Source organism: Pteronotus mesoamericanus, unplaced genomic scaffold (assembly GCF_021234165.1).
Source record: "Pteronotus mesoamericanus isolate MK-2021 breed Mesoamerican mustached bat unplaced genomic scaffold, CSHL_Meso_final scaffold_174, whole genome shotgun sequence".
NCBI classification, from domain to species: Eukaryota; Metazoa; Chordata; class Mammalia; order Chiroptera; family Mormoopidae; genus Pteronotus; species Pteronotus mesoamericanus.
Window position 1 is genome coordinate 18,780,736 of NW_026555309.1, and position 27,567 is coordinate 18,808,302.

Consider the following 27,567-nt stretch of genomic DNA (forward strand, 5'->3'; position numbering starts at 1 on the left):
AAGATAGCTTTACCAGAGGGAGAAGGGGATAGGGGACTCTAGAAGGAGGTTAAGGGGGGATAAATGGGGATGGAAGGAGACTTGACTTGGATGGTGAACACAATATAATATACAAATGATGTGTTATAGAAGTGTAAAAATAAAAGTGTAGGAATAATATTTGAGGCTATTTTAGTATATATTTGTTTTTCTCTGAATTATGTAAGATTATTGTAAAATAAGTATTTTCTTAGAATTATTTTAGAAACAAGTATGATGTGATTGTTCAATTTTGTCTTAATTTATATTGTAACATATTTAAAAAAAAGTTCTTTGCAAATAACCTTAAAATACAATTTTAATATTTTTGAACAAAATTTTATAGTCATAAAATAACATTGATGTTTAAAAGCAACATTTTCATAAATGTCAGAATATTAAGTTTTTTCCTAAGGTTTATTTATATTTTTATATTTTGAACAATTGGTTCGAGAATGTTATTCTCAATTAGAATTTTTTTAGTTTTATAATATTTGGCTTGAAAGCAAAATACATGTTGAAAGCAAAATCCATTGTTGATGATGGAGATAATATAAAGGATAGGGAAGCACAGTAATGTGGGCATCATAATGAAGACATTTTGATTTTTAGAGAAAAAAAGGAAAGTATACTACAAATTCTGAGTCCCCATGTAACTTAAAAATGTACACTCATTTTTTAATGTAAATTTTGCAAAGTTCATTATATTGCTCCACCATCAATATTTGTAATAATATTAAAGAGCAATTTAAATAGACCTAAATAGAATTAGTCTAATTCAATGTATGTATTAACCATATAAGAGTAGGTAGTTTGCTCATTCTAAAAGAAAAGGAAGGCCTTTAGGTTATGAATCAATGTACAGATAAAGCCTGCAGTAGTAGTACTTGATTACAAAGGAAACCCTCCCCCCATTTTTTCAAAACATTGTGTTGTAAACTTGAAGAAACTATAACTAAGACAATGCTAATAACTTCTTAACTAATGTAACTTTGTATTGTTTCCTTTCTTTGGAATGCCAGCTTCTTAACATTTTAAAAGTAGGAATGGCATAATTGGAGAATAAAACATATTGTTTTCTAATTATACTATGGCCATGGGTTTACTTCTGTTGTACTTGGGTATGGTCGGTTGGCAAGAGTAGAAGGTGGTGTGGGTCGTCTGTATTACATTCCTGGGAAAATTACAGAGATTGCAGGGTCGGTGACAGAAGCAAGGGGGCGAACAGCGGGAGCAAGTTTTAATATATAAGTTTAGTTCTTAGTTACTTTCAAAGGTTTTCTTGTATAGATTCTCTCTTCCTTCAGAGACACTGGTTTTGGGGAATATTTATTATTGTATCATTATCCACATCACTGTGGAAAATTATTTGTTTTGAGGGAGATCATTACTTCCAATTCTAGTATTCTTTCTATTCCTGTTTCAGCAATATGTTTATGCCCAGAGGCTTTGGAGGAGACAGTCCTGGGATTCACTTAAGTACCTGCCTGTACTAAACTTGAACAAGTTACCACCTCTCACTGATTATCAGTTTCCTCAACTGTTAAATGGAGATGATAATACCTGGCATATAGGAGTAAACACTCAGCAAATACTATTACCTGGTATTATCACAGGAAGAAGACTTTAGAGTGACCTTACCAAAGAGAGGCTTATTGGACAATCCATTAGACACTTACTAAATTATTAAGGAAGATAGACATTTAAGGCCTCTCAGTATTGAGGCTAGGGAACTAAACTTCTCATACATTGTCTCATATCAAGGGTTGGGAAACTTTTTATAAAATGTTATATAATAAATATTTAGTCTCTGGTTCATTTACTCAGCTATGCTGTTGCAGGAAAGTGCCTATAGACAACATGTAAATGAATGAATGTGGCCATGTTAAAATAAAACTTTACTAACTTAGATACTAACATTTGAATTTTATGTAATCTTCACATCGTGCAATAGTATTCTTTTGATGTTTTCAACTATTTAAAAATATAACAATCTTTCTTACCTTGTACAAAAACAGTAGGCTGATTTTGGGCTTGCAGACTGTCATTTGCTGAGCCCTTTCTTAGTAGAAACGTGTGAGAACAGGTTAGGAGACAGTCTCCATAGCAGAACATTGAGACTGAATCCTCCATAAATGAGAGACATCAGAATTGCACTTGTGGTGCAACTTTAAAACACTCTGATCCTAATTACTATAGCTTTTGGAGAGTAATATCATTCAGGATTGTCAGTCCTTCCTCCTTAGATTTTTAGTTAAATGAGTGTTTTCCCACTGGGTGCCTAATGTGCGGAATTAGTGTATTACTCAGATATTAGCCTTAGGGGGAGAGCAGTTCTTTGTCCGCTATCATGAAAGGATACACGAATGGAGGAAAAGGTATGTAATTTGATATAATTTGTTAGGGCTCCCTCTGGATGGATATAGTCTGTCCAGAAGGTATCCAGCCATGTAATATGAGAAATAGGCATTTATTGAAGAAGATACAAGAAACATTGTACATAGGACAATGACGCCTTCAAAGTAGGCACCTTGGGACCTCACACAGTTCTCCCGATCACCATCAGCTTCCCTGTCACATTTTTCTGAATCTCATCAACAGTCTGAAATCTCTTCCATTTCAAAGGTGATTTTAGTTTTGGAAAAAGCCAGAAGTCATAGGGCGCCAAATCTGGGCTGTACGGGGGGCTGAGTCACCTGGGTGATTCGATGTTTCACCAAAAATCTCTGCATGAGAACGTGATGCATGAGGACTCGTGCTGTCCTGATGAAGCGGTCAACCACTAGCTGCCCATAGCCGCAGCCTTCTGAGTCATCCAAATCGTTTCTGTGGAGGAATGTTCAAACTTAACAGAAAATTTGATGCAGATTCGTTGCTGTAATCGCTCAGTCATTTTGAAATGTGATGGCCACATAGTACACATGCTCATTCAATGGCATCTGCCATACCCACTGATTACTATGGTGAAATCATTATTGGTCATGCATGCCCATTCCAGTCCACTCTGCTCAGCTGCCAGGTTACGTTGATGTTGCGCAAACCGTCGTTGTTATATTAACAATGGCTGGGCTTTTTCAGGACATATACTTGTGGCGGGGGTGTATGTGTATATCTAGAAGTCAGTGTTCTCAAGGACCTTTTGCAAATTCTGTGTGATCACTATTGTGTATCATTTTGACCCTACTAGATTTTCATTTCTTGAATGTGCCTGTTATAGTGCTGCATCCCCTTTGCCAAGGATACTGAGTCTTTCCTTCCATCTGTCTCTTGAGAGACAATTTTGTGGTCAGGTTACCTTAGCCAGATAATTCAACATACCTTTTGTGCTGGTAAGTGACATTTTTGTTTTAAGAAATCTAAAGACAGAACTAGTCTTAGTTCTTCATCTAATTTTATCCCTAAAATATGATGATGATGGTGATGATAAGGATGATTGCAACAGCTATTAACTTTTTCAGTTTCTGCTACATAATAGACATTTTATAAACATTGTTTCATTCAATCTTCATAAAAATCCCTCAAAGTTATGTGTCTCATTTTACATTTAAGAAATGTGCAGTGAGGTGATGCCGTCAAGAACATGTACAGTGGGTGTCGGTGCCAGATGCCGACCTGCACCTCTGACTCCACAGCCTCCGCCCCTCTGTGTTTCCATTACACTCAGTCCATGTCTAGGGCTCTGCGCATCTTCGTTGCTTGCTGCAATGTCTCTGCTAAATAAATATTGATAAGGGCAGTGATTCTGTTTTAATTAGTCTTTGTACCTTTAGTTTCTGTTAAAGCAGGTGCTTACTGAATGTTGCTTTAATTAATTATCGAGTAGCTGAGGACAGGTTTCAATATAATGGTGAAACACGGGAAGAATGGTCTTACATAAAGTAGGAGGTCTTCAGTAGTTGTGTTGTACGAGTAAGGAGGGACATTTAATGTAAAGGGAGTCTTTCAAGGGTTCTGATGGCATTACAGATGTTTATTGTCTTTTGAGACTCTCTGTAATGTCAAATCATTAGGTATCTAAAGTTATCACTTTAGGTGGTTTTGAGGTAGGTAAGTCATGGTCAGGCCTAGAATAGTGCCAAGTACATAATAAGTGTTCTTATATTCTCTCTCTTTTTTCATATGTACACAGGAGTGGGCAAAAGTAGGTTTACAGTTGTGAGAATGTGACACAGTTTATTCTTGTATTATTTGTTAATTATTATATTCCATGTGAAAAACTATAAACCTACTTTTGCCCACTCCTGTATATATACACATATGCATATATGTGGATGTATATATATTTATGACTAAAAGTAATTCAAAGTTACTAGATCATGAGTATTGAAAAGAGAATTATACTGATACTTTTTGAGTATGGTATAGCACACAAACATGCATGAAGAGAGGGAGGGAGGAATTGTAAAGGCATTCTACAGTACAAGCGTTTCTCCCATAATGCCTTATATATAAAGGGAAAATGAAGTTAGAAGCAGCTACTCAAAACACATGGAACTTTACAGCCAGAGTATTAAGAAAAACACAGTGGTTTTAGTAAAAATACTAGCACAGTTAAATCTCCTCTGGCAGTTGTAATCAGCATCCTTGTCAGGACAGCCTTAAGTCCTACGGTTCATGATTTGTTTGCAATGTAGACCCTTGATGAATTTCTTTTCAAGGTTGATTTCATCAACATGAAGAAAAAAATGAACCAGTATATAGACTTTTTATTTTTTTTTAAATGTAGGGTAAATATCTTAGCATCTTCTTATCTGTACTGCCATCTTGTCCTCTTCAGATAGCTTAACATATATATGGAAGATGTAGTGATTTGTGAAGCCCTGTTGAGGGACTCGCTATATGAATGAAAGGAAAGTTCTATGGGATTATCAACATTTTCTTTAAGATCATCATGTTGCAAAGACTCTCTCTCTAATTGTGAGAAAGCTGATAGCTTCAAAATGTGCCGAGAGAAATTGCATCTGAATCAACACAACATAACACAAACTTTGGTTATATTGTTGGCAGATATCATTGCTCTATTTATCAATCACAGTGAGCTAATCTGCTTTAAAGAAACATATATAACAGACTTTAACTTTAAGCTTTTAGCTCAAAATAAATAGTGACTTATACTTTGTCCTGACTCTAAAATAGGGAAAGCTCTATTACTGTTTTTTATTAAAATCTTTATTCTAAATAATAAACATCTAGTCATGGTCTACTGCATAGTATTAGAGGATGAAAAATAACGTGAACAGAGGTAAAGTTAAAGAAGACATAGAAACTAAAGGAGATTCGAGTAAGATTTGACTGTACTTGAAGGAAATAATAAGACTTAAAACTTAAGGGGTATGAGGAGAACAGGGTATTTACTTGAATTATGTATTTTATAAGAAGTTATTAGTGGATACTAGAATAGAGATAGCTTCTTTAAGAAGTATTATAGAGCAGAGGTTGTAAGTGCAGGGTTTTATAGTCAAACAGACCTTGTTTTGAATCCTATCTTCTGAGCTTATTTGGTTTTATGACCTTAAACATGTTATTTTCATTTTTCTATGGCTCAATTTTAACATCTATAAAATGAGTTTAATATATAACCTACTTCTTGGGTTGATGTTAAAATTAATGAGATAAAGCCTAAGAAGTGTTTAGAGTCATGCCCAGGCCATGAAAAGTGCTATTATTTTTATTTTGCAACCTGAACATTTTAAGAACCAGAGCTCAATTACCTCTTTTTTTTTTTTTTTGCATTTAGATATAATGATAATAACAATAATTACTTAAGGTGAGATTATTATTGTCCCAAGCACCAGCTCTTTGAGATTAAAAAGAAAATGCATGGTCATGTTGACTGATCTCACTGTAATTTCATGACAACTGTCCTAAAAGAAGGCCTTGTGTGGTGATCATCGCGCGCGTGCACACACACACCACCGCCGCCACCCCCCCCCCCCCCCCACCCCATCCCACCCCCCCAAGTCCATTTATCCTCTGCTCTCCTATACCCTTGTTACTTGAAGTGTGGTCACTTTGGAGCAGAGCATTAGCATAACCTGGGAGCTTGTTAGAAATTCGCAGTCATAGGTTACACACTTAGATCTCATAGAATCAACAGTCTGCATTTTAGTAAAATTTCCTGAGTGATTCCTGTGCACATTCAAGTTCAAAGAAGCCCTGGCCTTAAACCACTGTTTCGCACTGTATCCTCTCTCACACCCTCCCCGATCCTTAACTCTCAGCTCTTTCAAAGCCATTTCATGGATAATGACTTTGCTTCCTATCTCTCTGAAAAGAGTGAAGCTATGAGAAGAGACTCTTGTACACTCACACAACCACCTTTTCTTACCTTTCAGTAATCTTAACTGTTCTATAGATGAAGTAGCCATGTTCCTGTGTAAAGCTTGTTCACTACATCCCATCTCTTCACTCTACTCAAGGACACTACTCCAGTAAATCTGTACTTGTTCGCTTGTGTTTTTAACTTTCCCCTCTCTGCTGGATCATTCCCTCCAGCCTTAAACATCCTGGCTTTTTTTCCCTTCTCTCATCTCAAAAAAATGAAACAAAATTTTTCTTGAATACCACTGCATTTCTTTGCCCTCTGTGCAGTAAAAGTTTTCAAAAGAATTGTCTATAACCACTGTCTTCATTTCTTCTCTTCTTTTTTCTTCATTCACTCTACTCAGTCTTTTGCTTTCCCAAATGCATTAGAACTGCTGTTGTTTAAATCACTAGTGACCTAAATATTGTTACATTCAATTGGCAGTTCAGAGTCTTCCTTTTATCTAACTTGGTAGCAATATTTAACAAAGTTGGATCACTCTTTCTTTCTTCCCTTTGCTTCTCTTAGTTTCTCTTTTACTTCTCTGAGTGTTTCTCATTTTTATATTCTGGTTCCTTTTCATTTCCCACTTGCGGTTTATAACCTTTTTTGTTTGGCTTCTCTTACTTAGCAAGTTTTCAAGGATCATCTGCATTGTAGCATGTATAAGTACTTCATTCCTTTTTGTAGCCAAATAACATTTCATATTTCATATCCATTCATCTGTTATGTACATTGTTTCCAACTTTCAGTGATTGTAAATAGTGCTGCTATGAACATGTGTGTGCACACACTGTACACACACACACAGGTTTGAGTACCTGTTTTTGATTCTTTTGGGAATATACTTAGCAGTAGAATTGCGGGGTCTATGGTAAATCTATGCTTAACTTTTGGAGGAAGGTCCATACTGTCGACACAGCAGCTGAACCTTCTTGTATTTCTACTAGCAATGTACTGGTTTTCCTTATGCTTGTTGATATTTATTGTTTTTCTGTTTTTTGTGTGTGGGGGGGTGGTTTGAGTATAGCCATGTTAGTGGTTCTGAAGTGGACCTTCTTTTTGGTTTTGATTTATATATCTCTAATGACTAATGATGCTGGTCAGCTTTTCTAGTGCCTGTTGGCCATTTGCATCTTCATTTCTCTTTCTTCCCTCTGTTGATTACTACTTGAGGAGATCCTTTAAATCTCTGTGGTGTCCTCTCTTTTTGCAGCTCTCTTTGGTACTGTTTCCCGAGAACTCGAGCCTCTCTGATTTCCCTGTTCTCTCAGCTCTGTCCCCTTTACTTGGAGTGCTGGGCTTTGCTTGGTTTCTCTCTCTGCACTCTATCCTCCTGGAAGTTCTCTCAGGGCAGTAAGCTGGGACAATTGTAGGCACATATCATTTGTTTTTCATATGTCAAGATCTGCCCCTCTGTGTTGCCTGCTCCCCATGTGTCTTGCATACCTTTGTTTCATATATTCCCCCAATATTTTGGTTGTTTCACATGGGAAGGGTAAATCTGGTCCTATTACTCTATCTCAGCCTGATGCAAAACCCTTCTCTCTTTAAAATGGAGAAAATGAGGCTGAGAGTATGCCAAATTCAGATTAACTCTGCTGAGATTTCTGTGAAGAATTCATGTTATCTTTCCATGTGCCATCACCATGCTGGACGTTAAACATTTGTGCTTTGGCACTGTATTATCTGGGTTTGGCCAACTCTGGGGGTTTGGGAGGGTAGATGTATAATCAATTGGTTTACTTTGTCAAGGATTGTGAACATTGATTGTTATTCACCTGGGAGTGAAGAACTTTCTAAATTAATTTGAATCTCTTCTGTGACTACTGGCAAGACTGGAAAATTCTCAATAATGGAAATCACATGTTTTAAAAGAAATGGACTGAGCGATATTTAGCCTGGTTTGGGGATGTTGCATTTTCATTTATTTGTAATGTAAATATCTCTTCTTTTCAGGAATATTAAGAGACTTTGTGTTACAGACCTTTTTTTTCAATTAAGGAGCTTTAAGTATTAGGACAGATTTAAAATTATTCACAACATTTGTTCAAAACACAATATTTGTGTAAGAGCATGTCTTTGTCCTTAGTAAAAACACGCTGACATATTTAGAGGTAAGTGGGCACCATGTGTCCATGTATGCAGTGTACTCTCAGATGGATTAGTAGAAGATTCTGTACGTGCACACACAGACACACCCACACACGGATGTGTCTGTGTGTGTGTAAAGGAATTGTGTCTAAATTTAGACAACTTCAGGATTTGCTTGAAGGATATTTTAGAGTTTCTTTTACCATTTTTGCAATATTGAAGTTTGGAATTATATTAAACTAAAAAGTTATCAAATTTAAAGCACATTATTATGATCAGTTACTATATTGACTCCAAGGTTTGAAGTGTGATTATTTCTTTTTGCTTCTTTAGCATTTATTTTCTACTCATCCAATAATGGCTATAAGCCATATGATACAAATGAAATTGATGTCACAAAGTATATCTAGGATTGAACATGTGACCCATGCGTGGAAGTCATGGATTTTTCCTTTCTTGAAGTGATTTTGTTTAGGGATGATCATATGAACCAAGCCAGTCCAAGGAGATTTATTTGTAAGATTTCTGTTCAAATTATTGGGAAAAGGATATTACAATTTTCTTCCAAGTGAGTAGATTATGATCTTGAACTTTATTGTGACCATTTGCTACTATTTATAAAAATTACCTGAGAACAATGAAACCAACTTAGAGGAAAGAGAACCCACAGGAATAAAATTTCACAGTAAGAAAACTATTGTTTTATACATAAAGTCACATGTTTTTAAAAGCTTGGTTTGAGCAGCACTTGGTGCTTTGGGCCATGCCCTTAAAAATACAGAAGAAAAGAGTTATGGTATATTTTCAGTTTATTGCATCCTGATTCTATCCTTCTGACCTTTTTAAAATTTATTTTTTAAGTTTCTTTTGCTGTTCTGTCCATAACCATCTGATTTCCTGATAAGTACAGTGCACAGGTGGTGGTGGTGGCGGTGGTGACTATTATTATTTTTTGGCTACAGTCCCTTCCCTCCCTCCCTCTGTATCTGCATTACTTTCATTGTTTATTATATTATATCAGTATTAAATTTGTCTATTTTTGTTTTACTTTGTAGGTGTAATTTGATTAATAGAACTCCTTCCTTCCCTATAGTTCAATTACAGTTCTAGCCCCAGGAGTCTCACGAAAAGTATTTGACAATGTATTTTTGACTACAAAAAAATACCTTTACCTTGATGTCCCATAGACATCCCAAATTCCCCATTTCCCAAATTGCTATCATCTACTTTCTCTTCACTTCCATTCCTTATTTTAGTTCATTTCATCAATAATTGCATCATTGTATCCTCTCAGAGACTCAGGACACTGAACCACTTATGTCTGTTTCACATCTAGTTATTTAGAAAATGTTACTTTATATCTTACATCAATTTAATTATAAAATGGTATTTCTAATTCTCAAAAGTTACAACCTTTGTGGCTTATGCCATGAATGACTGATTAATTGTAACGGTGGTGATACCAAATAACATTGTTTACCTATTTTGCTTCCAGCTCTTCAAGTTCATGTGCCATTCATTTTGGTCTTTCTGAACTGCACATTTGAAAGTTAATTTTTTCTACCTTGAAAGTCACAGAATAAAATATTAACTCCTTAGAATGGGCATTCATGATCTAGTTATGTGCTCTGTGTATCTTCAGCTCAGGCCTTTTAGAATTACTTGTTCATTCTTAAATATACCATACTCTGTCTCATACATGTGTTTGCACAGCTGTTTCTGTTTCTGGAATGACCCTTCCCGCTTCTTGTCTAGTTGGCAAAATCCTTCTCCTTGAGACCACCAGTCAGAAATCACTTGTGCTGTGTAGCTTTCCCTCTTACGTATCTTGAGACACGTATTCCTACTTTTTCTGTAGTTCTATTACTCTTTCCCATTTGTATGATTCTTAGTTTATTATTCATTTTTTTACCACCCCATCTCCCTAGACTCCTGAACATCTGGAGTATGCTGTTAGGTGTATGAATGATAGCTAACGAATTGAAGAAAGGGAAGGAGAGTGAGTTATGTTGACTAAGTTATATGCATGAAGTAAAATGAAATAGAAATAGATTTAAATAGACAATTCGAGATCAATTTAAGATGTTTGGTTTCAGTCACATGTATATCCTTTGGGCAGGAAAATATAGAATGTCTTGATTGATAATTCCACTAAACTATATGTGCTTTTTGGGGCAAGACGGGTGGTGATAATTCCCTGAATGGAACTGGAGTTGCTTTTACTGGAGAGAATGAAACAAGGGTATCTTGGGTCCCTCAGCAAGCAGAGCCTCAGAGAAAGGCTTATGTGCTACTGTTATTAGGGATCATAATTATAGATTAAATCCCAGGATTAAGGTTATGAGTCAGAAAAGGAGGGAGAGCTCTATTCGATGTATCGTCTAGTTGGCCACCACTTCTCTCCCCGATAGTTCTTTCTGGGAAGAATTTTTCCTGCTGGCTCCCATATTCCATTTGTCAAGGTTCCACTCCGCAGGGCACTGACCTGGCTGCAGTTCCAGCCTGTGCATGTATCTGTGGGCACTGAGTGAGGTACTGCACTGTTGCCTATCTTGGAGTCAGCTGTGGGGCCCGTGGACAGAAACAAGAGACATGTTGGACGGACTCAAGTCTAGGCTCTATCTGTTTGCCCCACACAGAATTTGTAGGAACCCAAGTAGAGCTGATCACCGCTGCCATTGCTGGAATATGAGACAATTTAGGTTCCGATAGCGGTGTGTGAGACAGAGGAAAGGAATGGCTATCCACCAAAAATGATACAGGAAAAGGCTTATAAGATACTAAAGAAAATGTGTGTATTTAGAATGTGAGTGCCAGTTATGTTTTTAGAAAATATACTTGTTCCCGGAGACCAGATTCATGTGGCTACATTGCAGGCATGTGTTGAAATAACTGGGATTTAAGACCTTGCATATTAGGTGTTAATTAAAAATATTTTCTTCCTATTTTTTTGTTGACTATAAAAATATCACTAATTATCCTCTATTATATAAACAGATAAATGGCTTAACACAAACAGCATATGTGAAGTAGTATTACATTGAAATATTGGAAACCAGTTCAGGAAACAACTATTTGTTATCAGGAATCAAAATGTGTCTTATATTGAATAGTATTTGGAGTATTCTTTGATTTAGAGCACATTTTCAGATCATTGCTTCTGTATGAATTGCAGCTATACTTTATAAGTGCTTGAAAGATAAAAGAGAAATGTAATGATTTATTCATATATTCATTCATTACATTTAGAATTGTCTATGTGCAAACACTGCTTGGCATCGGATATATGTAAACAGTAGAGATGGTTCCAACTGAGGAGCCAATAAAACATTACATAATCATAAATGTTAAACAATGAGACAAAGCTATTGTGATAAAAAATCGAGTAGAAAAAACCCCTAATTTCATAGGGCAGTCAGGCAGGCCTCTGTGCAGCATGGCAGAGAGGCGACAGAAGGGAGAGCAAAGAATTTTATGTTGTTGGAGTGACTAGAGTGCATGACCGGGGTGGCGGGAGAGCGCCAGAGGTGAGGGGTGGGGCAGAGCTATGTGCTGCAGGAAGCGTAGATTTAATGCGAACGGAGTTGGTTAGGTAGTGCTTAAGCATGGAATAACATAATCTGGTTTTCACCTAAACATGAAATTTTTTTATATTTACCTATGTTGTTTTAAGTTTTTATTATAAAAGGAATTGTATTTTCAGTTAGCTTAATTTGGAAATTTAAAAAGTCTGTAAAGCACATAAAAGATTAACCCATCACTCAAAGCAAACCACTAATTTTTTTTTACATATATCCCAGTTTTTTTCCTATTTATCTTACCTTTTATTAAATTGTATTTAAAATGTTTGTTTATGTCATAAGAATTTTCCCATTATCACAGTCTTCATAACCACCATTTAAAAGATTTTTATATTGCATAAAGATTAAAAGATTTTATTACGTGTATACATCCCAGTTTGCTTAAATATTCCTCATTTTTTGGAGATCTGTATCATTTCAAATATTTTCTATTAAAATTAACAATATGTTAAATTGTTAACTTAAACAATACCTTTGTATCCTTAGCATAGATTTCTGGAAATGGAATTAAAGTTAAAAGTTACAACTTTTTACTACAAAATCATGTGCAAAACTGTTATGTTAATTTAAACTGCTACCAACAATGTGTTACCAGGGGGTCAAAAACTTTTAAGGGGCCAGATAGTACTTACTCCAGGCTTGTGGGTGATAGAATTTCTCTAACAGCTACTCAGTTCTGCTGTTCTAGTGCAAAAGCAGCCCAAAGACAGTATGTAAAAAATGGCATAGCTGTGTTCCAAAATATTTACTAAAAATTTTTACAAAACTATCTCATAGTCTACGGACTCAATAAAGTCTGTGTTTTACTATCAGTCATACCATATCCTTGCCAGTGTTTGGATTTAAATTTTTAACAAAATTTTTATTATTTTTAATTTTTTTGTATTTCTTCCATTACCATTTAAACTCTTTTACTCTCCCCCCGCCGGCCCCCACCCCAATCAGCACATTGTTGTCCTCATCCAGGAGTCCTTTCCCCTTTTTGCTTAGTCCCCCCTCCTCTCTTCCCCTCCCCCCCAATAGCTGTCAGCCTCCTATCTATCGATGAGTCTGTCTCTATTTTGCTTGTTGTTCAGTTTGTTCATTAGATCCCACATATAAGTGAAATAGTGGTATTTGTCTTCCTCTGACTGATTTATTTCACTTAGCATAATGTTGTCCATAATGATGCTGGAAAGGATAAATTTTTCTTCATTTTTTACGCCAAGTAGCATTCCATTATGTAAATATCCCATAGTTGTTTTATTCTCTCATCTACTGATGAGTACCTGGGCTGTTTCCATATCTTGGCAATTATGAATAACATTGCAATGGATTTAACCTTTTAAATTGTATGTGTGGGGGTTTCAGAATTACATAAATTTGATAAACTTTAAAATAGCTTTAAATCACATTGCACTCAAAGCTCTGTTACTCTTTAAGTAATAAGGTAGTAGAAAATTAATATGCTTCATAATTGTGATTAGTCTTAATAGACTTAGCAATGATTCATTAATTTTCCTTTTGTTTTATATACTTGTCCCATATTAATCTTTATGTTCCAGAATACTCTAATCCAGTTTGAATTACAGGAATGGTAATAACATAGTCTTTTAATGGTTGCAACCATGAATTTGATTTAATATTGGAATGCTGTCCAGAAGTCAGAACACTTTGAATTTTAGAGCCTTTATTTTATCAACTAATTTTCACATACCTATAAGCTTTGTAACCTTGGGAATTCTGTATAAGGCTTACAGTTGCCTGCTCTTCAAATTTACATGTATCTTACAGTGTTCTATACCTGTGTTACAGAGGAAGGATGTAAAAACTGGGACCATGGGCAGGTAGAATAAAACATTTACATGTTTTGGAGACCTGTTCTACTTTATGGTGTTTTATATGATGTAAATAGAATAAGATTCTAGATAACCATCAAGTGCCCTAGTATTTTTGGAAAGTAATATGTAGGCTATTGTAGGTAAAAATACAAATTTATTTTTTCCTCAGCCATGAGTCCCCTCCCCCACAAGGCAATCCAAATTAAGGGAAGAAAATCATTTTAGTTTCAGGTTCCTTAGTGAAAAACATACATATTGAGAATTTCGTTTGGTTGGTTTGATACATGCATGAGAGTAATTTTCTAAATATTTTTGTTTATGTCTGGAAATTCTGATCCAAGGGTTATTGTATTAAAATAGTTGCCTTAATTTCTAAAAAATTGGAAGAAATTACTTGGCTGGAGAAGGATGACTTATGGAAGGCAGTATCCTGACTTAGGAATGCTAGAAATCTATCTGATTTATGCCACAAGATCCTAGATGAAATGAGAATTAATGATGTTAACTATCTGAAAATACATGCTTGTCTGGTCTTGATCAAAAAAGCATTGCTTTTAATTTCCAAGTTAAGATTTATTATTATTAATAAAAATTTTAGTATTCAAGGATTTCATAATTAAATCAAAATGTATACTCTGTCTCCTAGTTAACATGTTGAATATTTTCATGATTTTGAAAGACTCTTCGCCAACCTTTACTGGTACATGGAATTTAAAAACTGGAGACATCATTTACTCTGGGTGACTCTGAACATTTTTCTTCTCATTCATTTTAATAATCATTATAGTAAAAATTACTTATTAAGCTTCCTATTAGAATCTATAAAAATAAATATATACATATAATCTTTCACTCTGTGTACTTAAAATTTAAGCCAGATGTGAATAAGCTCATATAGTCAGCAAAATTAAAATACTAAATCAGTACAATATAAATTATTTGGAATTTCATATCAGAGATTATTTATATTGATTTTAAATTACTTAAATGAAATACTGTATTATTCCAAGATATTGTACGTCAATATGTGTTTTATACATCACTAATTCAAAATCTAATTCTACTATATTGTTTGCAATGTCTTCACAGTGTTCATAGCCTGAAGTTATTTAAAACATGCTAATACAATTAAGATATATATTGGATTTTGGGGCTTATTATAAAAGAGATGAAGAAATATTTTAAATTAGAACTATCATAATATTAGACAATAGTAAAGATTTTACTGAGGTGAATGAGTCATTTGATGATAAATTTTATGACTGATTTATAATCTGTATTTTGATTATAATAAATTCCCCCCCAAATAAACTAAATTTAAATTGAACAATTGGTTTTAAAAATTAATTTTTAGTTATTGGACCTTACATTTATTCATACTTCAGCATGTGATGGGATTCTGAATAATGAAAATCCTGACTAAAGGACAGTGACAAATTGAAGATAAATAAAAGTGACTTTTATGAGATCTAGTAATTTTCTAAATGGTGTTATTTGTGGTGAAATCAAGGTTTTGCTTTTGTTTCTTCCGTGAACCAAAGTTTTCTTTGAAATTCAGAATTGATCATAAAAATGTTGATGTAGTTTCCAGGTTTTAGAATATAAATAATATGGTAATATTATTTTTAAAATATGAAATGATGTTTGATCTGCCTTAGTTTATATACAGCATGGTTTATACATTTGCAGTTCATCTTTTCTGTGATATATCACATGTGTATTCAGCCCCATATGCTCAGACATATCACCTTTATCTTTAAATACATATGTGTAGTATGTCTATCTTATGTTTAAATAAATATATATCTGTAATACCTGAAATTTTTGTGTTCTCATGTCAGCACTTTTTACTTTAAATGTACTAATCTGCACTTATTTTTGTGTCATTATATACATCAGTTCTTCGTCATTTAATAGCCGAATGATGTTCCATTAAATAAATCATCATAATTTAAATATTGATGCTATTTACCTATTTTTACTGTAAAACTACAGATGAATATTTTTGTGTATACGGTTTTAAGAAAGCATCAACAAGTATTATTTTAGGATTCTAAGAACTAAATACTGAATCAATGAGTATGTACATTTAAAATTTTAATAGGCAATTCCAAAGTGATCTTCATAAAGACTGTACCAATTTCTTTTTCTTTCAGCGGAGCATGAGTGTACGTTATCCTTCACAGTTTTATCAGTAATAGAATTTCATTTATTTAAACTTTTGTTAATCTGTTATTGGAAAATTATCTTACTGTTTAACCTTAAATTTCTTTGGCTGTTAGTAAAGGCCAGTTCTGTGTATTTGTGGTTTGTTTATTTATATCCTTTGCCTATTTTTCTGTTTGGTTGTATATCTTTTTATCTTAGTAATTTTTAGAAGGTCTTCCAACGTCATGAATATTATCTTTGTTATGTATTTCCAGATATTTTCCCCTAGTTTGACTTTTGCCTTTAATTTTGTTTATGGTAGGTACCTTTTATTATTTAGAGGTTCTAAGCTTTTTATTGTCAAAGCTGTCTATTATTACCTTTATGGCTTTAACATTTTATGTCATGAAAATAAATTGGAGAACAAGACTTTGAAACATTACAAAGTATTAATTACTGACAGTTATTACCATTAAATCTCATTTGTACATTCTATGCCAATTGGGAATTAAGATACATGAGTCAGATAGAAGGAGACCAATTATTAACTTAAATTTATACCAGGGAGAAAAAGGAAAACTACAGCAGGAAAAATAGAAGCATATACACAGTCATGATAAAACCCATTGTTTCTGCCTTCTCTGTGCTGGAACTGGACTGGCGATAAACATACAACTGGGAAGAGTTGACTGACTTTCAATTCATGACCAAGGAACACAGATGGGTGCTTAATGTTGTAAAGCAGTAGAATGTGTTACTATTTTACACATTTTGTGTTTCCTAAAGCACTCATAACGTCCTCTGCCATCCTAGTCTCAATTGAGAAATTTGAATTGGGTCAGTGGCTAAAATGAGCTCTATGATACTTAGTATTGCAGTTGGCCGGAGAATGGTAAGATAGATGGTGGTAGGAAGTCTTAATGGCTAATTTGAATCAAAGGATATGCAGAGAATTTGGATAGGTGGAAAGAAAAAAGTACATATGTACATAGATATTTATTAAATACTTTTTATTTGATCTAAATTGGGCTTCACAGGAATATTAACAAATCAGAAGACAGTGAAAGAAGCTATTATAAGCTGAAAAATAAATGCTTTGTTACACAGTTTTACTTCCAGTTACTACCATTCTGTTCTTTGTGCTCAGTGGGCATATATTTCACTTCTATGTGAAATATGAACCCTACATTGCATTGTTACTGTTTCTACTTTAAACAGTCAGAAGTGTTTTTTTTTTAACACTTTTGGTCAATGTGTATATAATTGTGTGTGTGTGTGTGTGTGTGTGTGTGTGTGTGTATTTTTTAAAGATGTTCTCTTTAGTCACCAACATATATACTCTTCCTGGTATCCTCATTCCTTTTGTAGAGTTGAGTTTCAATTGGGTATAGTTTTCTTTCAGCCTAAAGCACTTTGCTTGTGATTTCTAGTAGTACAAGTCTTTGGAGGCCAATTGATTTTTTACTCTCTTTTTATTTTTCTCTTAATTTTTAAAGGATGTTTTCACTGGATATAGAAATTTAGGTTGTCTCTTCTTCTTTCCACACTTTAAAAATTCCGTTACCTTCTGGCCACCATTATTTCTCATGAGAAGCTCTCCTGCTCATGGTCACCTTACATGCACTGTGTCTTTTCCCCCCTCTCTGAGTGATTTCAAAATTTTTTTCCTCTTTGGTTTTCTGCAGTTTTATCATGATGTGTCTAGATCAGGTTCTTCTTTTATTTATTCTTAGGATTTGCTAAGCTTTTTCAAAGTGTCAGTTGATACTATTCATCAGTTTTGAAAAGTTTTGAAAGAATTCTTCACCTCTGATACTATATATTTTTAATTCCAGTGTTTCCCTTTGGCTCTTTTTAATACTTTTTATCTTTCTGTTGCAATTACCCTTCAGTTCATGCATGTTTTCACTGTGTTCTTTAAGGTATTTGTTTTAAATTCCCTCTTTGGTAATTCTGGTATCTTCATGTCCCCTACCTTGGGGACTAGTATTATTGACTACTTTCACTTTAGATAATGCGTGTTTTCTTTGTGGTGTACTATTTGTTTCATAATTTTTAAAAATGAATGTCACACATTGGTGTTAAAAGAGTAATACAACCTAGTTAAATAACATTTATGACCAGAAAAAAGCCAGTCTCTTTTTGTCATGTTATTGGTGAGTTGTGTTGGGTCCAGTTCTTGTTTTCTATACTGTAGTTGAGCTGGGTATGGTTCTGGCTTTACTTATAGTATGTTTACTGCAGTCTTCAATTTTTCTGAGAGCAGAATCAAAATTTTTCCTTTAATATGGTTCGTGGTTTTTCTCTCAGTTCTCCTGACCTGACCTTAGACTTCAGGATGCCTTAATTGCCTGTCCTTCTATAGGGATCTTTTTCAGTGCCTCTTCCTTTCTCCTAGTCGTAGATTCCCCTTCGTGCTGCTCACTGAGAAGTTCAGAGTGCCTGTCAGATTTCTTTTAATCCTTGGTGCTCAGACTCCATTAGGCTCCACTGACTTGCATCTTGGTGGGTCTTTCTCATCTCCAGTCCTGTCCTGTCAGTCTCAAGAGCGTTTGCTGGAGGTTTGTTGAAAAGTGACGGCAGGTGGGTGGATTCCCCTTGTGTCTGGGGTTCTCAGATATTCTAAGCTGCCATGTCAGCCCCCAGCATTTAAAAATGTGTTAAAAGTTCAGTTGTTTTCTCTTATTAGCTTTCTTCTCCTCTTGCTGTGCCAAGAATGAAAGCTACTATCCCTTTTCTCTTATAAGGGCCTTTCACTTTTATGATTTTTCTTCATTATGTTTCTTTGTGAACTCTGATGTCGGCTGAATGTTGAAAAACTTTGATAAGTTGCATGGCTTATTCTTATTGTTATGATGGGATACAATTCTCCTGTGATTGTCTATATTCTAAGGGAAGGAGAATTAATTGTTATTTAAGTAACATGAGCTACCATACACACATACCTAAAAATCTTATGATTCATTTACACTAAATTTGACAATTACCTTGGATAAGGTTGCTAGTAGTTGGCAGCTCATACCTGCCATCACTTCTTAGACTGTGATTACTCTATCTTGCCTTTATTACCCACCCTTGTTTTTGAAATATTGTTTCTTTTTTGTTTACTTAACTGTTTATCTGGAATTTTTGAAAATTATCCTTAAAATTAAGAGTAGTAAGTAATTTCTTAGGAGCTATACGAATCTAAAAAGTTCTGACTTTGCTATAGCTGTAAAATAGAAAAACAGTACGTTTTAAACTTAGATAAAGATGAATGTTTTTCTTTCTTTAGAGAGAAAGAAATCCCCACTTAGGGGAAGGGGAAAGTCAACGAACATATAGCAAGGACTCATGGACAAAACCAAAGGGGAAGAGCTGAGGGAGGGAGGGAGGGAGGGGGCAAGGGAAAGTGGTGGGGGGTAGGCAGAGACATATGTATTTGAAAAAATAAATTAAAAAACAAAAAGATGACTGTGTGTTTTTTGTTTCATTCGTTGGTTGAAGATAAAATCCTAGGTACTTTTTACCATTTATTACTTGATATTTTACAAGATAATATCATTGTTGACAAGATGTCTATAGCTGAGAAGAAGAATGTATGTGTAATTTTAATGCTCCGCAACTTTGGTTTCTGTCCCTTATTTCAGTTCTCATTTTTCAGCTCTAGGATGTAACTGAAAATGACTGTGATCCCTTGATTTAACTAATCGGTGAAGCCTGAGTGGAATGTGGATAAGTGAACCATTTTGGCAGTGAGCAGAGAAGCAAAGCACACTTTTCTCATTAGTTGTCTCCCAGGCTAAAATTAAACAGAATAATATATTGCCAAATTTTAGTGATTTATGGGGGATCTGTTCTGAGTCAACTCAGTATCAGACTAATTATCTGCACACTTACATGTCAGAGCTTTTGTGTTATTTTTAAAGCCTGTGTTTTGCAAATTGAGTATAAGAAAATACCCCATTAGATTTAAAATAACATTATCTCTAACATAATTTCAACTAAATTGATGTTAAATTAATAGATTATTCTATTTTATCACCTATTTAACATTCATAAAGTTCAAGCCTGGCTATGTCATTTAATCACTTTTGGTACAATATAATCATATTACTTATATGAACATTTACTGAAGTACTTTTGAACTTGTTAATTATAATAAAATAAATGAGCATTTCAAGGTTAATTTTCCTCGTGAAAATGTTCTCATGTTTGTTTTTCTTTTTTCTAAAATCCCAAATAAAAAAAAAGTGTGCTAATAACTTACTGAAAAAGTTTTAAAAAATTTACTCAACATATTTAGTTTTTGACATGTCTGAAAAGACTTTTAAAATAACTAGCCTAATACAGAGAATGTTTGTAATTTTTCAATTTACTTTTTTATTTTTAATGGAGCTTTAGTTTTATTTTTTATTTTTTACATTATTTTTTATTGTACTTTTTCCATTACAACCTGTCCCCCCCCATACCCTTGTTCACTTCCCCCCACCCTCCTGCCCTGCCCCATGGGGTCACCACTGCTGTCCATGTCCTTGAGTCCTTCATTTATTTTTGTCTTTAGCGATGCACACTGCTTTGTTTTTATAGGATTTTTGTGTATTTTTCTTCATAAAGTTTATATGTGGCTTATAGTTGACATTGATAATATTAGAGTATATCAGATATATTTATTTTTAAAAATACATTTAGTTTTTCCATGATCATCTTTTAAATATAATGCTTGATAGGTTCAAAAGAATACTTATAGTATATATGTAAGTTTTGAAGTAAAATCATATATGAATATCATTGAATGTTTGCTAAGAAGTTGATTATCAGTTTGTTTGCTTTTTTAATTCTCTATAGGATCTTTTTAAAAAATTGGGGTGACATTTTGATCTTTTTCTCTTCAGTGTTTTGTAGTTTTTTTTGTTGGTCTAATACAGGTTAATTGATAATTTTCCATTTTGGATTCATTGGGCTTCTTGGGTTTGAGGCTTACTGTCTTTCAACAATGTTTAAAATTCTGAGCTGTTATCTTTTTAACAATATTGCCTTTTACCCATTTCTTAGTATCTCCCTCTGAGTTCTAATTAGAATATGTTTGGTCTTCTTACTGAGTCCTCATATCTCTTAACCTCATTTTACGAATTTTCTTTTTTTTTCCTATCTCAGATGCATTTTAAATGATCTCATTGTATTCCTTGCATTTCAGTAATTTTTTCTTTAACTTATTTAATCTGCTGTTTAACCTGTCCAGTGAGTTTTTTTACTTTAACAATTAAATTAGTCATTTCTGTAATTGCCATTTTTCATTAAAATACGTTGTTTGATACTTTCTCATTGTTTGATCCTCTTCATGATCCCACATTTTTGTATTTTAAACATTTTATACATAGCTGTTTTATGTTCTGTACTTGGATATTTTGATTTCCACTACTTGAAGGTCTGAATTTGTTTGTTGAATTTTTTTGCCTCTTACACTATCTTGCCTTTTGTAGTGCTTGCTGATTTCTTCTTATGGGAACTATTCACAGATATTAATTTGTGGCTGTTATGTGACAGTGAATGAGAAGTTGTTTTTTTTTTAAAGAAAATTTTATTTTGCTTTTTGTTAGTGGCTAGAGGGATGTTCCTCAGCAAGAAAATCTAGGGCTCATCTACCTCTATTTCAGTTCTTCACAGTCCTTTCTCATGGCAAGTGCACCTGTTTTTTAATGTTCTTTTTTCAAAAGGTAATTAGTTTCAACTCTTTCAGTAATTATTTTGGTGTTTACTTACATATTTTAAATAAATAACATGACTTTTGTTGCTCTTTCTTCATTGTTCATTGTATAGCATTATTTTTATGAAGTCTTACTGTGGGAAACAACAGTTGGTCAACTTTCACGCTCTTTAGCACCCATCATACATTCCTCTCATATAGCCATGCTTCCATTATTGTTATAGGATGTTTAATTAATCAAGTGATTCATTTTTTTGAAATTACATAGTTCTGTCTACAAGTATTATTCATGTCAGTCATGTTGTATCCTGTGATTTTTACCCTTGCCTTTTTAACATTTACTTTTTTATGTATTTAATAATTGTATGTGTTTGTTGTTATTAAATTTTCCATGCGCCTGTCATCAGCTCACTGTTGTCGTCCAGGTGATTCCCGTCGCTTTCCTCCTGTGTTAGATCCTTTGTCTTCTGGATCCCTCTGCCTTCTTTCTTTTCATAGCTCCTTCTGTTAGGGGACAAATACTCTTTATTATTCATGTATCATTTGTGGTGTCTTTTATATTTGTGCAGTATTAATTATAAAATATTACAGTGGTCTTGCATGATAGGAAGCAATTCATAGTAATTTAAATCTAACTGTAATTTCATTTCTCTATATGGCTTTTAGAAAAGTATTTTAACCTTTAAAATTGATTATGTGTTCTTGAATTTCAATAAATTTCTTAAACTGTCCACTTAAAAGTTTCTAACCTAATTTTTTTAAGTTAAAAACTTTTAATAGTTTTTTATGTTTGTTTTTTTATCTTTGAAAGGTTTTATTTCTTTTAATTTTTTAATCTTTATTGTATTTTTTCACATTACCTTGTAGTCCCCTTATCCCCCCGCCCCCCAGGAATCACGACACTGTTGTCCATGCCCATGAGTCCCTTTCGATACTTTGCTCAGTCCCTTCACCTCCTCACTGCTCCCCCGCAGCTGTCAGCCTGCTCTCCATCTATGAGTCCGTCCCCATTTTCCTCGTTAGCTCAGTTTGTTCATTAGATTCCACATAGCAGTGAAATTGGAGGCAAATTCTATTTCTCACCTAAAAACATTTTTTGAGAAAAAGAGTTGTTATAAGACAAAAATTATTCAAACTAACTCTTGCTGCATACTGTAATACTATATTTTTGTTAGTTTGTGGGGATGATAGTCTCTGGTGTAGTCAAATTGCTAGAATTGTTTGAAAACTGGATATAATTTTGGGAAAGTCCTATTTTATTTCTCTTGATATAATAGCATTTTTCAGCCTTATCCTGTATACTACTGATATTTGAGAGAGAGACAAATTTAGGTTCCTGTGAGGAATTTGAATTCTATTACAGAAAAAAATATATTAAATGGTATTTTCCAGTTGACTTCAATCATGACTCCCCTTTTGCAATCATCTTGTCTTTAGCTTCTCCCGTCGTTCCTTCCTGATACGTGTTTGAGTGGACCATCGCTCGTCAGCACTCGCGTTGGTACAGGCACCGGGGCGTTGCTTGTGTTGTCTGAACATGCTGCCTAGGAGTCTGTACTGATTTTGGGAGGAGTAGCATTGTAAGGTGGAACAGGAGTACCTGTGGCGAATTTTGCTTATTTGAAAATTCTGAGGAAAGCTTTGAAAAAAGGGGAATCTCTCTTTTTCTTGCTTCCTGCCCTCTATCTTAATTCCATCTCTGTGCGCTTCACTTCTCGTAGGACTTGTTATTAATACTAACTTTACTAATACTAATTGTTTAAGTAATCTGCAGTATTATAAAACAAATGGCTTTTCCCAGTTAACCTGAGAACCTGTCTACCATTTATTCTGATTTTTTTTTCAGCCCTTAACTTGTGGCAGGTACTTTTCTAGATGCTGGAGATACAGTTGAGGACAATACTGACAGATACCTTTTCCTTCATATTTCATACATCCTTGTCGAGCTAATATTTTTATAAAAACTAGATATAGAAATACAAAAACTTATTTATTAATATATATTATCTATACATAAATTAAAATGGGATATTCTGTTTAGTTAAGTTCTGTATGAGTTACTTTTTATTAGAGAGGGACAGAAATATTTGTTAGTAGGATTGAATTACAGCTTGTTATGCTTCGGCTTTGTGTGTTATGTCAGAACGTTAGCATGCACTTCACTTCGGCAGCTCTCTTTCTTTGCTTCTGAAGATTTAAAGCTGTAATTTACAACAATTTTTTGAGTGGTTATAATAATGCTTCTTTCATATCATGAGTTAGTTTTGTAAGATAAACAAAAAAGGGAGATAATATTCCGCTCTAATGGCCAATAGAGAAATTGCTGTTTGCCTGAAAATATTAAGCTTATTATTTTTAAAGACAAATATACTTTTAATGAGGTATGATTTCACATTCCATAAAAATCCTTAAAGTACATAATGTAATGGTTTTTATCATACAGGGTGTGGCAAAAGTAGGTTTACCGTTTTGAGTGCGTGAAGCACAGAGTTTATTCTGGTATTATTATTTATTAATTATTGTATTATTTTCTATATGAACAACTGAAAACCTACTTTTGCCCACCCTTGTATTTGCAAGATTGTGCAACAATCACCATTTTCCAATTCCACGACATTTTCATTAGTCCCAGAAGAACCATGTAACTATTAGCAGTTATTTCTCATCCTTCCTTCCTCTGATTCTGACATGCACTGTTTTTTTCTTCTATGATTTGCCTGTTCTGGCCATTCCATTTAAGTGGGATCATACAATATGTGGTTTTCGGTGACTGGCTTCTTTCATTATTTTAAGGTTTTTCTATGTTGTAAAATGTATCAGTACTTCATTCCTCCTTATGGATAAATAGTTTTCCATTGTATGGTGATGCCACCTTTTGTTTATCCATTCAGAAATTCATGGACATTTGTGTTTTTCCCACTTTTTAAAACTATATGAATAATGCTGCTATGAAAATTTAAGTACAAGCTTATGCATGAACATATGATTTTAGCTCCTTTGGTATATATCTAGAGTAGACTTGTTGGGTCATATTGTAACTGTGTGTTTTCCTTTTTGAGGATATGCCAAAATATTTTTCAAAGTATTTGTACCATATTTACGTTCCCACCAGCAATGTATGAGGTTTGCATTATTTAACATCCTTGTAACTACTTGCTGTGGGTCTTTTGAATCATAGCCATCTTAATTGGTATGAAATGATGTTAAGCTTACTGTTGTTTATGAGGAATTACAACAATTTTTAAATCTTGCATTGTAGGCGCTGTGCTTCTTTGTAGTGTGCAAGGACTAGCAGTTAATGTCGATCCAGTCTTATACACCTGGCTCATTTACCAGCCTCAGAAACGGACCAGTCGGCCAATGCAGCAGGTGAGCCATTTTGCTAATTCTCTAAATGAATTAATCTTTTTGTGTCATTGATTAGAGTCATATATTTCTTCTATTGATATTATTTATGGATGTACCAGTATTCCTGTGTCCCCCCATTCTACCCCTTTCAGGTGTTTCTATTCATTAGTTTCTGTACAAGAAATTACAGCTCAAAGTGGCTTTGTTGACAATTAAAGGTGTTTTCTGTACAGTTATAGAGACTAGTTTAGGTATCCCTATTTTTTCATTGTAGTGCCTACATGTTTGCTCTCAAAGTGTCAGATACATAAGAAATTATTAGTAATTGTTAGCTTTCATTTTTGGTATCTCTACATTTCTACATCTTTAGGTTTATTCAACAAACATGCATTGAGTGCCTAGCTCTCTGGTATTAGGAGGGTTTGTGCACAGGAGTTGGGATATGTGTTTGTTTAAAAGGGTATAAATTAAAAAGTAAATAGCAGCTAATGCAGTTTCTAGAATACTTAAATGTAATTTTCTGTGTCATGTTACTTAAATGTAATTCTGACCAATGGGTTTTATTAATCCCATTTTAAAGAAAAATAAACTGATGCTTATTTAGATTTTTTTTTCACCTATCATCGCAAATCTAGTAGATGGCAGAACTAAGGGTTTAAGGCCAAATTTATGCTATATTGAATTGCATTTTCTCATTGTTTTAATTGTAGTTTTGTAATATTCTACTTGAAATAGCTTGTGTCTGTTTTCTGAAGTAACTTACAGCTAGTTAATAGGAGAAAATGTACAATTTTATAATTGCCTAAGAATATAAAAAATTACCTAAAAAGTAAACTCATGTCTCAAGGAGCATCTTTTAAATATTTTTCTTCACTTTGTTTTAATTTCATTGGAAGCTTCTGCCTTCTCTCCCCCATGCCATTCTTCTTTCTATCCAGTAGTTACAGAGTATGAGGCACTGTGCTGGGTACTGCGACTACCGAAATAAAAGTCATGTTTGAGAATATCACTGCCTCTAGAGCTATTTAGTTTATTTGAAAATATTAAGGAATATAGTAATGCCATTCTCAGTAAGTGCCACATTAGATTATGTACAGGATTATATGAAAATAAAAAAGAGGAATAGTTCTCATAAGCAGGTGAGGGTTTTAAAAGGAGAATTGAATGGTGAGAGCGAACCCACTTGTATTGTTCCTGATCTTAAGGGTAACGCTTTTAGTTTTTGCCCGTTGAGTATGATGTTGACTGTGGGTTTGTTGTATATGGCCTTTCTTATGTTGAGATATGCTCCCTCTATTACTACTTTGCTGAGTGGTTTTCTCATACATGAGTGCTGGCTTTTATCAAATGCTTTTCCTGCATCTATTGATAGGGTCGTGTGATTTTTGTCTTTCATTTTGTTTATGTGATGCATCACATTTCTTGATTTGTGAATATTCGGCCATCCTTGGATCCCTGGAATAAATCCCACTTGATCATGATGTATGATCTTCTCAATGCATTGCTGAATCTGCATTGCTGATATTTTTGTTGAGGATTTTAGCCTCTGTTCATCAGAGATACTGGCCTATAATTTTCTTTCTTTGTTATATCTTTACCTGGTTATGGGCCTAGGATAATATTGGCCCCCTAAAAAGAGTAAGGGAGACTTCCCTCTTCTTGAATTTTTTGTAATAGTTTGAGAAGAAAAGGTGTTAGTTCTTTCTTCTTTGAATTTTTGGCATTACTTGCCTGTGAAGCCATCTGGTCCAGGGCTTTTGTGTGCCAGGAGTATTTTGATTACCACTTCAATTTCCCTAGTTATTTTCAGTCTATTCAGGTTTTCTTCTTCTTCCTAATTCAGTTTTGGGAGATTGTATGTTTCTAGAAATCTGTCTATTTTAACATAGTACTGGAAGTCCTAGCCACAGTGATCAGACAAGAAGAAGAAATAAAAGGCATCTCAATTGGAAAGGAGGAAGTAAAACTGTCATTCGCAGACGACATGATAGTGTAAACAGAAAACCCTATAGGCTCCACCAAAAAACCACTTGACCTAGTAAGTGAACTTGTCAAAGTAGTGGAATACAAAGTCAGTATTCAGAAATCAGTGACATTTTTGTACAACAAAAATGAACTATCAGAAACTAAGAAAAAAAATCCCATTTACTATACAAACAACAACAACAGTAGCAACAACAAAGTACCTAGGAATAAATTTAACCAAGGAGGTAGAAAACCTGTACTCAGAAAACTGTAGAACACTAAAGAGAGAAATTGAGAAAGATACAAATGAATGGAAGCATGTTCCCTGTTCATGGATAGGAAGAATTAACATCGTTAAAATGTCCGTACCACCCAAAGCAATCTATAGATTCAACACAATTCCTATGAAAGTACCTATCACATACACATATTTCACAGATCTAAAACAAATATTCTAAAAATTTATATGGTACCAAAAAGGATCCCAAATAGCCTCAGTGATATTGAGAAAGAAGAACAAAATTGGAGAGATTATAATATCTGATATAACACTATACTACAAGGCCACTGTAGTCAAAACAGTCTGATACTGTCATAAGAACA

The 27,567-nt window shown here is 34.0% G+C and overlaps 1 protein-coding gene across 4 annotated transcripts in view; it reads left to right on the top strand.

The window, feature by feature from the left end:
• Positions 1-27,567, top strand: part of VPS13B (vacuolar protein sorting 13 homolog B) — a 673,385-nt gene that overhangs the window by 223,579 nt on the left and 422,239 nt on the right. For all 4 annotated transcript variants that reach the window (XM_054590316.1, XM_054590313.1, XM_054590314.1 and 1 more), the window contains exon 20: positions 24,911-25,020. In XM_054590316.1, coding sequence (XP_054446291.1) covers positions 24,911-25,020 — 110 coding nt within the window. The remainder of the gene's footprint in view (positions 1-24,910; positions 25,021-27,567) is intronic.